This window comes from Puntigrus tetrazona, chromosome 16 (assembly GCF_018831695.1).
Source record: "Puntigrus tetrazona isolate hp1 chromosome 16, ASM1883169v1, whole genome shotgun sequence".
In the NCBI taxonomy this organism is placed as follows: domain Eukaryota; kingdom Metazoa; phylum Chordata; class Actinopteri; order Cypriniformes; family Cyprinidae; genus Puntigrus; species Puntigrus tetrazona.
Window position 1 is genome coordinate 22,286,998 of NC_056714.1, and position 13,644 is coordinate 22,300,641.

At 38.5% G+C, this 13,644-nt stretch overlaps 1 protein-coding gene across 1 annotated transcript in view; it reads left to right on the forward strand.

The window, feature by feature from the left end:
* rspo2 (R-spondin 2) overlaps positions 1–13,644 on the forward strand; it is a 51,725-nt gene that overhangs the window by 25,697 nt on the left and 12,384 nt on the right. Inside the window, exons 3-4 of the mRNA XM_043260352.1 lie at positions 5,519–5,662; positions 6,142–6,330. Coding sequence (XP_043116287.1) covers positions 5,519–5,662; positions 6,142–6,330 — 333 coding nt within the window. The remainder of the gene's footprint in view (positions 1–5,518; positions 5,663–6,141; positions 6,331–13,644) is intronic.

Below are 13,644 nucleotides of genomic sequence, written 5' to 3' on the forward strand. Positions count from 1 at the left end.
TAAGCAGCCTTCCACTAAATAAAAGATATTGGCCCCAGATGACCTCCTGTTTGTTCGCATGTGAAGTTCCCTGTTCTCTCTTTACTCATATGGAAACCCTTTTTAGAGCTTTCTGATTGCCAATATCCTAGACGTGTAGTTCAAGTATCACAGTTCATCCAGGACTAGTATATGTGCCACATGAGACCCCCTATGTCAAGGATAATTGTTTCATTCAATTTTATGCTATGTTTTATCATCCCTGGTGTTGTAAAATCTGTTCCTATTGTTCTGTTGTTGCAAGTATTACTACTTTGTCACTATTTTAAATGGGCATTTCAGTAAGAGTGTTCGAAACCTTCCTAAGTTTCTGAGTTTTACGGGTAGTTTGGATAATCCAACGGGACCGAGGTGGACCTCAGCCACACGAAAGGACTTTAGCTGCCTAAATTGATACCCAAATGTAGTTAAAGAATCAACACAATTCCACAATATGTCCTTCCAATGAGGTAACGAGTCCTGTGCCGTCTGGGAAAGAATGGGCTGCAGTTAAAGTGATGTCATTTGGGACTTACAAAAGAACAGTTGCCGTTGGCCTTTCTCTCACACCAGAGAATTCGATTTGCCAGACAGTGTATGTGGTGCACCTATCCTTAACCCAGAGAGTTTTATTGGTCAGTTTAGTCATCTAGAATTTAGATGGCTCTTGTAAAGTTGAATTTAATATACTGAACATTTATAGAGACTTTAATAGTTGTCATTTTTGCTATGATTATAGTGGTCTACAAAAAAACAATAGGTTTTTGCCACACTTAAAATGAATGAACATCATTGCATTGAAACACAAAACATCAAACCAAGTCCCATCTGTAAACAATTGCTAGACTTTTTCTCATCCGCTTTTAGAATGACTTTCCAACCAATTGAACTTTCAACCACTAATGTTTGATAACCACATTATGCTTTTTTGTAAATTACTGCTATTTATGTATTTAGATGCTTAGTTTGATGGAATGACGTGCTAATGCGATAACATTTATACATTTTTAATTTGAGCTATCAGTGTCATTTATTGTAACTATACATTTTTGTTCGTCAAAAGTAAAAAATCACAAACACAGCTATAACAGGTCTATAGAAGTGAACATTGCACTAGTTTCAATCAAAGGTCAAACATATTACGAATACTTTAAACTTAAAGTTTAGCTTACCTGTTGAGAAGAATCTTTGCAAGGTCAGTTGAATCAACTGAAACCCAAACATTCAATCAAATTCTTATATCTTGTTTTACCTAATTGTCTGTCCCTGTGTATTTTGGCAAGTCATTAAATTTTGGCTTGCACATCTGTAATAGAAACTGAATTTCTTTTTCACTACCAAAACTAGGGACTGAATGCAATGATTGCACAAATATTTTATGGTTCTGGAATTTACAAAGAAGTCACAAAGCTGGTGACAATTGGTAAACTTACAGTTAAGTATCTAAATATTTCCTCTTTTGCAGGAAGCTGCAAATAGATGCTCCAAGGTCCTCAAGAAAAACCCAGAGGGCTTGTTGTACCTACTGGCACAGCAAAATGACATTTCTGGGTGTGAGAAAGCCAACCGCATGATGTGCTCACCATAAACAAAGCAGGTCAGACGGGACAGGCTCTTTCAGTGAAGCACTTTCAGTACGAGAAATGGAAAAATGTGGCCGTATTTAGCACTCCACAAGCATGGGCATCTCTTTAGCACCGCAGATGGCTGCCAAATACTATGCACTGGTTACTGTGACCTCAGGACCGGTTACCAAATTTACCCCTTGTTTACAAGGCGCTGCCATACAAGATTAAAAGTCGATTTTTAGTAGAAAAAGAAATCACTGTTACATGTTTAATTGCTTAAAAAAGAAGTAAACTTTCAACATCCCTGGCCAACGTGGTTCGCAGCTGCTTGAATATGACACTGGCTCAAATGTCCACAGTATAATTTGCTTTATTGTTTTTTTGTTTCATCCAGACCACAGCAGAGAGGCATTCCTGCCACAAGTCTTTCAGGATTAGATCACCCCTAAAGCTTGATGATTCAACTCAACATGCACTTGACTTGAAAACCACAGTGAAAGCCAAGTGGAAAAAAAGGACAAACATAAATCTCAAGCAACAGATTTCAGCAGAGTAGGCAATGTCAGCTTCCTCAAATCTTCTGCTTAGGCTTATTTTTGCCCCTCTTGCATTGCGTTTCATTAGATTCCCACAGTCTGTCCTTATTTCTCTGTCTGTACAAAAACAAGTGATTTAATTATGTCATATTAGTCTCCTGTTATCATCTAGGCCTTGAAAAGTGGCAGCAAGGTTAATCCTATTGGAATAGAAGACCACATTCATTGCATCTCAGCTCAATGAAACAACTCTTTTGTAGCCCAGGGGCTATCTCCAGTTTTAAAATGATTAAAATCATTTCTAATGATATATTATATGGTTTGAGATCTTTGATCTAAACCTTCTCGCTGATACGAATAAAGCTTTTGAACCCAAGCTCACGTTTAGACATGTATAGCATTACTAACTCCAAACTGATATTCCAACGCAGCGATTTTTGATATTGCAGCATCTGCACATGATCATGGAAGACAAATGACATTTCATGACGAGTCAGTCCAGTCACTGTCTGAGTCGTGTGCCAATAGTTGCTCTTTCGTTTTTTCCTCCTCAATTCCCTGTTGAAGTAAGCGATCCAAAAGGTGATGACAGCCTCCCTATGACTGCAATATATCAGGCGGAGGACAGAGGCGGCTTTTCTGTTACAAAGCTCATTTATTAGCTGTTGCTCCCTGTCATAGATTGGACATGTAGGGACATAGAGACTCCCAGAGCTCTGATTACTTTGGGAACAAAAGCGAGTGGATCCATCTGTGTGGCCTTCTTCTTCTCAGACTTCGCGCCAAGATCTCTACAGCACAGCGTAACTTGACCAGCCAGAGCACGTGTTTATCAAACAAAAGATGCAGTTCTGCCCCAGTGTCTTGGCTGATGTAAAGACAAGGGTGTTAAAGACAATGACATGATGAAGATGTACTTTTGGTTTTTTGTTTGAATGGCATGTTTTACATTCTTGCCCTGCAGCGAAATTACGAGACAACGAGGCTCGTCTCTTTAATCTGTGTGTCTCATCGGTTCAGTCTAAGTGTGTGTTACATTTGTTGCAACCATGGCTTAGCAGTCAAAATGCATGCAAACACAAGCAGGGTTGTTCATATGGGCACAACACGTTTGAGTCTAGTCTCCATAAAAGTGTTCAACAATAACTTTTTAAAGATTGTGTACATTATTTTTGTAAAGAAAGACACTGTGAAATGTTTGTGAGGAAAACATTTGTAAAAAAGCATAGATAAATAATAATAACAATGAAAACGAATAAAAATCCTGTGAAACTTTTGGCAGGGCAGAGCAGAATTAGATCTCGGCTGGCTGAAAAATTCCTGCATAATTTCTCCTTTGATTTCCTGTCTTCTCTCTGCTAATAATTAAGCAAAGAAATATTAAGGTTGGACCTATTGTGCATGTAATTAGGCTTAAGGAGTGTTGCTTGACATGCAGGACATACAGGACTAGAAATATTGGTTTTGAAATTTGTGAAAGGTCAAAAAATACCATATCACAGTCATTGGCCAGGGAGTGATAATGATGGTGATTATGGTTGTTGGACTGCAATATGTGTGCGTGTTATTTTCTCTGCATGAGATTGTTTGGACTGGTTAAAGAAAGCGTGAGAGATCAGGAAAAGTGGGCGGAGGCTTCAGGGGTTCAAAGGAAGAAGGGGAAGGACTCGTTTGTTGGGAAGGAATGTAGTAGAGGAGACAGGCTGGTTTGCTGGAGATGGTCTAATTAGGGGGGTGTGATGGTGAGAACCTTCACGAAACCCAGAAAGGGTCAAAGATTAAAGCATAAGCCTTATCTCTTTGTAATGTGCCAGATTTTCTCTTTTTAATGCATGCTAACCCGTAGAGCGGTAAAAGTTACCAACTTCCCGCTAATGATCCATAAACAGGTTGCCTTTATGTACCTGAGTGGAACCTGCAACCTGCTTCACATGGTTGTAGATAACTGTAATCTGAGATCCAGTGCCTATCAGGCAATCGGGCCTCTGAAGAAGCTTTTAAGAAGCGCCATAAATTAGACAGCTCTCAGTGGCTCCTTTTAATTATGCAGGCCAGCGCATCGCCCTGTTGGTGTGGCTCATGTAATTTTGCTCTGCTTGACATGCTATTTGCAGAGTCACAACTTGATGAAATGCTGGCACGTTGCCCTTAATATGCTGTGGCAGGGCGGGGCGTGGGAGGATCGGTACGGCGGTATTGCCTCCTTCACAGTATCATGACCCCCTTTTCCTTCCACCCAACTTGAAGTTAACACAGCAGAACTCCATCATGTTCCAGACTAAATCTGTTCACTTAGGCCTAGACTGTGACCTTTTAATGCCAACCGTGATTATGTGCTGAAACATTGCTCAAATTATAATGATTCTAAACATAATTATAACATTACAAATATTTTATGCTAAGTTTATGCTTAGAATTTGTCAAATTCTTATACTAATAATGACTCAGGTTATAAATAATAAATTATATTATGGTATGTTTTTGTTAAAAATGTGTCTAGATTTAATGGTTTATGCTAAGTTCTTGCTAGTTTTGTATAGCCAACCTTGCCTCTTTGAATGGCAAAGTTCCGGCCAAGAGGCCATATGATTGACAAGTAAAGCAAGTTATCATTTTTTTTGTTCCACGTCATGTTTAGGGGCATGGAAATGTCCCCGCAATAACAAACTGGTGTGTAAAACTCTTGGACATATTTTAAAGATGCCACAAACTTTAAATAGTTTTTTTAATTTGATTGCCAATTTGCTAATATTTTATAGTAATAATAATGTTGATAATACGTTCTTTTTACATTTAATTAAGTGTTATGCTAATAATGATTTTATGCCAAATTATTGTTATTTACTGTAAATTTTATTTTATTCTTGTTTATTACTTGCTAAAATGTAATGTTAATAATGATTTAATCATAGGTTTTGCTGTGTACATAAATAATGATTTCATATTACAATCCTGATAAAAATGATCAAAGATTTTATTGTAGTAGTGCTTTTATGCTAATAAAGTGTGCTAGCCCTTGCTTAGTCATAATAGCGAATGAGAACTTCTTCTAACTGTATTCTTGAATGCTTGGAGATGTTCTGCTTTCCTTTCCTGTGAAGGGGTCATGATGAGGTAATTGCTCATTCCGGATGTCATCACATCTTTGGAGTTCTATGCAGCTCTAAAACTCTCACACCGCACACTCCCTGGCTCAACACGAATGTCAGAGGAAGTTGCACTGGGATATCTCACTCCCCTATAAAGAGAAAAGCTTCACAGGGCATCAAAATGCCTTTTCCCCAAACCATAATCCCTCTCTCACGCCGATCCCCTCCCCCACCTTTCAGTCTGCTCCAGATGAGGAGGTTTTGTCTGCTGTCCCGACTGACGTCTGTCTCTCTTGTTTCTTCACAGGGTGTAGGATAGATAACTGTGAGGCCTGCTTCAGCAAAGACTTCTGCACAAAGTGCAAGCCTGGTTTTTACTTGCACAAGGGCCGGTGCTACGAAAAGTGTCCAGAGGGCTTTGCTCCCCTGGAGGACAGCATGGAGTGTGGAGGTAAAGTAAACCTTTTTTATATAAGACAACTGGAGAATCCAGGTGAAGCTGCTAGCTGTTCTGGAACATAATAACTGGTTTGTAATCGGTCCAAAATGGTCATCATAATTCACTTGAAGATAAATCATCTTCACTTCCATCAACCAAATGGTCAAACCAGTTTGTTGAGGTAAGGCTAGCTTTGGGACATAGTAGCTGTTCAATCAGCGAATGAGTAGCTTGAAAGAGTTATAACCTTTTTTGAATAGTTAGAACCAGTTACTAAGATCCAAATTACAGCTAGCAGTTTAAGATACATTTTAGACATTATCTGTCTCTAATATTCAGTCCACAAAACACAAAAATGTCTATTTTGTAACTTTTTGTTTATTAGGTCTAATATCACTGTATTGTATCTTATCATATCCAAACATTCATAGCCTTTATCAATTGTTTTCATCATCTAATTGTCTAAACTTTACTTCTGTTTCCCCCAATAGAGGGCTGTGAGGTGGGCCAGTGGAGTGAGTGGGGGACCTGTACCAGAAGAAACAAAACCTGTGGTTTCAAGTGGGGTCTGGAAACCCGAACACGGCATATTGTGAAGAAGCCACCAAAGGACACGATACCATGTCCAACCATCGCCGAGTCCAGGAGATGCAAAATGGCAATGCGACATTGCAGAAAAGGTGAGTGTATATAATTGAACCAGCATATGTGCTCGTGCCTTCAATACAAGCCCTGGTTTAAGAGAAAAATCATCCATTCCATCTGCAAATCATCAATTTCATGAGATTTCCGAATCTTTGCTCAAAGAAGGAAATATCACTGCTGCCTTTTCGTCTGCATCTCACCTGTTTAATCTTGAGTTCTGTTTTTTTGGACTGAAAATATCAGCCGCCCAACCTCAACCCCTCGATTTAGGTTTTCAGTGTCGACTGGCATTTTCATTCATGATTTATTAGTGTTTTTCCATGCTCACTTTAGCCAGCTCGCCTTAGGTTTTTTTTTCTCTCTCTTTTCTTGAGAGCGTATGTGTTCTCTCACTTATTCTCCTCTCCTCCCAGTGGAATTCCTTAAAGTATGAAGTGCAGGTTTCCTCAATGGTACTCTGTTTCCTTTCTCTATAAGAGAGTTATTTGCGGTAGGTGGTGCATGTATTTTACCACTAAAACGAGAAGTCAAATCGGAGGGAAAATATTTTTTGAGTAAATAGAGCCAAGGAAACATATTTTATAAGTGTTTAGTTTGAGAAGAGATGGGCCAAGTTTACTCGTGGAAATAATTACCGTATTCAGGAGGGCTTATCAGGGAAAATTCACGATGATAATTAATCGAGACGTTTCCTCACAGCTTTTTTCGTTCTGCTCACCTGAACAAACTTAAATCTTTTGCGGTCACTGACTTATGATACTGTCACACCGAGTACACATGTAATTTCAATTTCGAAGGTCAGTAAAGGACAGCACATTCACATCGAGAATGTTTTTTGACTGATTATGGAAAGGTTAATTGTCAACCCAGAGACCTGAGGCAATACAAAGTTGAACTTACTCAGTTTCCACTGTTTATTTAGGTACCTCAGTCTTGTGTTATATCTAAATTTCCATAAAGTCCACTTCAGTATCGGGTCACAGCCACTGAATTTTGCTCTATGAGCTATTACCAGTTTTGAAAAGTGCATCGTTATAACTGAGTCCATTCATCCTCACTCAAATCATTTGTAAGACTTAAAAAAATGGCTTATATTTATACATAGACACCCTGACAGTTGCTGATAGAGTGAATATGTTTTAGAGATGTCACATGGCTCTTTTCCCCATCCAGTGGTTATAAGGTGGGGAATGAAGGCTGGAAATAGTGATTTTCTGGCACGTCTTCCTTCTGTACCCTACGTTGGCTCTCTCCACAGGAATTTTTCCTTCCCTAAATTAGCTCCTCTTGACCTTTTCCAAGAGTATTTTATAGTCATCTTTAATTAAAAACTGGCATTGTGATTCATAGTTACTGGTCTCAATTATCTCATCTGAGGTCAGTGAGCCATTGTTAAAGTCTTAAATGAACATGGAGTGAAGCTGTTCCTTTGTTACCTTTAGAAAGCAAGCTTATAGAAGTTCTACTCGGTCACTTACAGAGATTACCTTTTTGAGGAAATACTTACAGTGCATGGTATTTGAAAAGTAATATTTATACATAATACATAATTCAGTACAGGTATCAGTGAACATAAGGGTAGCTTTCAGAAAGTGAGTCATTTGTCAGACTGATTCAGAGTGGTAGCTTATGTTTTTATGTTTATGTTTGGACAATCCAAAAAAGATTCATTACTGTGGGAATCAGATTTCACTTGTCATGCTATATGTTTTTGATGCATTAAGAAGAACAAGTTCAAAAGATTAATTTATTAATGAAGCAGGCTAAAAAAGAAATTCATTACAAAAAAGAAAAAAAGAGAAGTTCATGAGAGTTCTTTGATAGTGAATTATGCTGTATTTTTCCCTATATCCGACTACACTGATCATGTTGTACATTGTATTGTATTCAAGGCAATGCACTATAACTGGTGTTCAGAGACTACTAGTGAATGTACTAAAGAACTTCCATAGATATTCTATGATATTCTTTAGAAATAATTTTGTTATAGTCATTGTCTTACATTCCAGTGTAGGTACTATGTCATAGTACCAAGAGTATAGTGCAAGAGTGACCAGAAAGTAGCCAAAGCCTCTAGATAAGGATGAGGTTGCTTGGTCTACAGTCTTTATTAAATACAAGGCCAGGATAATATAGCCCCCGACTGACCTCTTACATTACACTGGATTCCAAAGACTTTGTGAATAAGTCCCTGAATGCTACCTAATACGACAGCTTTGCTCTGCAGTATAACAAATTACTTCGTGAGACATAAATAGGATTACAGCCAGACTATAAACATGTACGCATGTGTAAGTTTATGTATGCCCCGCTGCCAGCCAAATTGTTCTACATAAGAAGAAAAATGAGGCAAAAGGTGACTGTGGGGGAGTGTGTTAGAATACGACCCCGTTACCATAATGCACATAAGATGAGATACTAGACACCCGCCTGTGGAAATAGGTATAAGATTACGTAACAGCAGACCTTGCAGATTGCTATGGATTAGACGTAAGCAGGAAATACAAGAAGGTAAATAACATCAGAGGAATTCTACATGTGAATGTATTTCTGGCATTGTTTATCTGATCATCCAGCTTCCATTTCTCTGAGCTTAAATGTCACTGGACATCATTTACAGACCTTTAGCCCTAGCTTGAACTTGATGCAGATGCGACTTAAGAAACATCTGGACACCAGTCGTTTAAATTACCCACATGCACCATTGCAACAATAAGTAGTACACCCATTTTTCTGAAGATATTTACAGTTAGCCTCAAGTATTACTAGTGCTGGGAGAATTTGATTCAGTGTGATTCCTTACTTAATGACTCTCAGTTGAAAACTGTGTTAACATTAAATAATGCAACAGTTTACAAAGAATATTTTACAACAGTTATTAATAATATTTCATGTTAATTTTACATACACAAACACATTTTTAACGTTAGTAAAAGTTACTTTAACTCATCGGAATGCCACCGACATGCAGCTTTGCTTTACAAGCGTCCAAAGTTCAAATTCTGACCTGAGGACTTTTTTCAAATTTTAGTTGCTGTCAGCTTTGTTGTCATCATAATACATCATAGTAATAGCAAAAAATGTTTTTTTTTTTTTTTTAAAGTTACTTTAAAATGAACATTATATAAATGGTTGAATTTACATTTACATTTATCAGATTCTTATAATAATAATAAATGTAAATGTATAAATGTATAAATATAAGCAATAAATAAATAATATATAATAAATAAATATTAATCATATTATATTACAAAAAAATATATACAACTATTACTACTAATAATAAATGCTGTGAAAAAAAAACATTGTTAGTTCATGATGCATAATGAATTAAATAATGTTAATCAATTTGTAGTGTAACCAAAATATATTTGGTAATAATAATATAGATTTCAAATCAATTATTAATAAACATTATCATTAAAAGACATAGACACAGTGTATTTGTTTTACAAACAAATGACTGTTATGAACCAGTTCTTTTAATGAATTAGTTAACCAAGTCTTACTTTATTGGTGTGAATGAATCAGCTAAAATATGTTGTAGCAAACTACGGCTCTGTGTATTAAATGTCGTTCCAATTGAAAACGGGTGATAAGAGAATTATTGCTCATCAAAAAAACATCTTTATCAATGAGATGTGCATGACAATCTCATGCTATATATATTGTGCAGCCCTAATTAAAAAAATGATGCCTTCCCTTCTTGCTCGGTCTGCAACAGGTTGCACAGAGGTATGCAAATACATACATTGACAGGCAGGTTGGATAGCCTATCATAGTCCTCGGACCGAATGATAAGATTGGACGAACATTTATTCGATCTATTCCTACCACAGACAATATAAATAGCCTAAATATAAATACATTTAGACCACTTAACTTAGTGAGTGTTATTGCAACGTTTTTAAACAAAAACATCTATGATGCCTATTAATCATTATTGTTGCTAACTATTCTTGAATATCACCATTGTTCATTTATCTACTTAGGCTCTGAGAGTCGGTTGCCGGGCCGACGCTCGCTCCCAGCAGGCTAGACAGCCTCTTTCTGGCAGAGTACTGGCACTCCTCAGGGTGGTGTATAGAGTGGGCAGTAAACACAATTTATTAATAGTCGTCCGGCTGTTTGTGAAAATGAAATGCCTGCTGAGCTCCAGCTTGCACCTAACCCAGCCCCTGTCATCAGATCAACTGACTGACCAGCCACGCTAGAGAGAGAGAGAGAAAGAACAATGCTATTCTGCCATGAAAGTGCTCTGTAGAATGATATTCCAGCAGGGAGCGTCTGTCAGTAGTATCACTGTTTTGAAGATTTTTCTTCCATGTGCAATGGTTTTCCACAAAGCTTTTCTGCAACCAACTAGCAGCAGGTTACTTAGTGTCAATTGTATTAAATGTTGTGTAAACAACACAGACTGTTATTGCCTCCAATCATCTCCTTAATCCTAGTAGTAATTCCCTAACATTGGATTTAGTGTGACTGAGGTTCAGACACAAACACGACATTGAGACTTATTGGATAATTTTGCTATTTGAGGCAAAGCAGCTTTTAGATTCTCAGACAGCTAGAAATGGTGTATTGAGTGGCATATTGGTGCATTCATAACCACGTCTGCGCCATTTACAAGTAGCTCTATCGGGAAAAAATGTTACTTCAGGAACAAGTGAGACTGCTTAGCACAGTGATATGCATGCTTGACTTCTCGTAACGATTTTCTGTGGTTTCTAGATTCTAGCTCAGGGCCAAAGAGCCTTGCATGGCGTAATTGATTTCCCATTTCTGAAACAGGAGAAACATATAGTTTTTCCTATATGCCCTGATATCTGTGACAGTTCCATGTCCTTCTTAGGTAACTGATGATCATCATCACTTTTTAAATGTAACATCCTGCTGCTTTGGCTTCTTGCAAGAGATGAATTGAATTGAGAATTTATTTTTTTATAATTGAGGTAGTAAACAGGTGGCAAACAGTTTTGCAATTCGAACTTAAAATTAGATGTACAGTAAACCCGTGTGGTCCAAACCTTTTCTCTTCCAGGTATCTTGAAAAATGTCTGTTTTTGTTCTCACAGTGGGGTCATTGGGGTCCAATATTGTTTTGGACTAAAGGTCTGCATTCCCGCAGGAGTCCCGAGGCAACTGAATTGCTGAGTGTGGGGGGAAGATACTGATGTGTGAGCAGAAAGTGGGAAAAGAAGGGACTTTTGGGGCTCCCACAAAATATAAAGTTACTTAAATTCATTTTATGGGTCCCGTTTTAGATGACCTTAACTAATATGTGGTTGCATTTAAATGAAAAATTCACAAATTCACAATACACAGAGCTTTTCCATCACCATTGTAGCGCACTGCTTTTGCAATGTTCTGTGAAAATGTATCAGTTTTCTCTCAGATTTCCTTTTACTCCCTGAAAAAGTTATTACGGATTCATCAAGTTCACTGAAATTATCCATCCTCAATCACTTTTATTCTCTTTTATTAAGTTTGTTGACTTGCAGTAAAACGTGAACTCACGATGCCTTGAAAGTGGACAATACCGGCTTTTTTGACAAGACGAGTTTAGAACTCAGATCATCCTATATGTGGAGAATAATGCACAGCAAGTGCCATTTACAAGTTTTCACAAGTAAACTCTTCATATGTTGTCTTGGTATTTGCATTAGCACCACAGGGCCTTAAAGAAACAATATTTCACCCCTTCTGTATATGTGTACACAGTATGGCTAGCCCTCCTGTATCATGAATCTAATACTCCCTTTAGAAGTTGTGGAGAGATCAGTGACTGCGGAGGCGCTGTTTGTCTTTTATTCTTCGGATGAGGATGGACGGATATCCAGCCACCAGTAGCACTGTGAAAGAGCTCCACCCACACCCCCCGAATCCTATGCTTGTCAGTCCGGGCCAGTCTGGGAGCCAGATGGAGACTATGGTAAAGTGATGCCCACAGAGGAGTAATTGCCTTTAATCTGTTATTGAGGGAAGCAGGACGAGACCCGCAGCAAGGCATGCCCCTCTGTGCCACAGAGAAAACACTGGCGGAGTATCGTTTTAATGTGTGCGCGGCTTTGCGCGGCATTGGTGTGTTTATGGTTAGTTAGCGGACTGAATTTGGGGGCTTGGCAGGATAACCTTGTCCTCCGAGCATTTTAATTACGCGCCGTGATCTGACTCGGGGCCTGTGTTTAGTTTGGAAAACCAAAATCCAAATCCATACTTGAACGTCTTTTTAGTGTCAAACATTCCTGCTACATATGCGAGCTTCCACAGACAACTAATTCACTTCGCATGCGAGTCTCTTACGCTCGTCCTGTGCTGAGTGTCCCTCCAAAACAAATAGCGGACGCGTCTTGCCACCACTGCCGAGCGCGTGTGTGTGTTTGCACTTATTTATTTAATAACTGTCAGGCTGCCTCGCGCTTCCCACTAAAACTTGGGCCTCTCGCGGGAGAAAGTGATCCGCAGATGACGACTCCCGATGAGATCCTGACTCGGTGTTGAAATTCAGGAATGATAAATGGTGAATTATGCCTGGGTAATATTGCGGGCTATCATTGGATAGAGCAAGAGTGCAGTGTGCGCTGCTTTCCCAGAGCAAGTGGAGCTCACTAATTGGCTGGCGTGTTGGGTGATTATCCGTGCCTCGCGCCCAGGTCTGTTGTGACTGGTGTGCCAATTGACTAATCTTTCTTTAATTAGCTGACTCCGCAGGACTGACACGGGAGCAGGAGGCTGCTGTTTCACAGCCAGCATGCCTTTCTGCATTCACACAGCAGCTACCATATATCCTCCCTGTACGTCTGTTTGTACCCTTTTGGTCTTCTTTTTAAACTTTGTTTTGCGCCAATGCTAATGTTATTGGCTCTGTACGATTAATCGCTCACTTCTTTCAAACCGTTTGTCATTTGTAGGTGACACTGGATAGAAGTCTCTGCCAAACATAAATGTCCGGCTGAAGATGAAGTGTCTGAGAATGAGCATCTGGTGTGAGGTCAAATACTGGTTCTCAATATTTATTGATCCTTAATGATTCGTATTGAATTATTCATAACAAGTTGTTGCGATATTAATATTTCAGTCCACTGATTGCAAACTTTTATTATTTTGAGTTGGCTTTTAATAGTGCCTGATTGCAAGAAAGAATTTTTGGCACATTTGTAAATTAAAATCAATCCTCTGTCTATTTCACTTCATGTGTAGCTTGGCGTCATAAGTCTCAATCTCACTTTAGAATCTGCTGAATGTTTAGCACTGTGTTCACATAGAGTAGTGACCTCTAACTTGAAAGTTACTTTGATTGACCTTGAGAAAAACAGAAAATTGCAGCTTTTAGAATGAAAACTTTA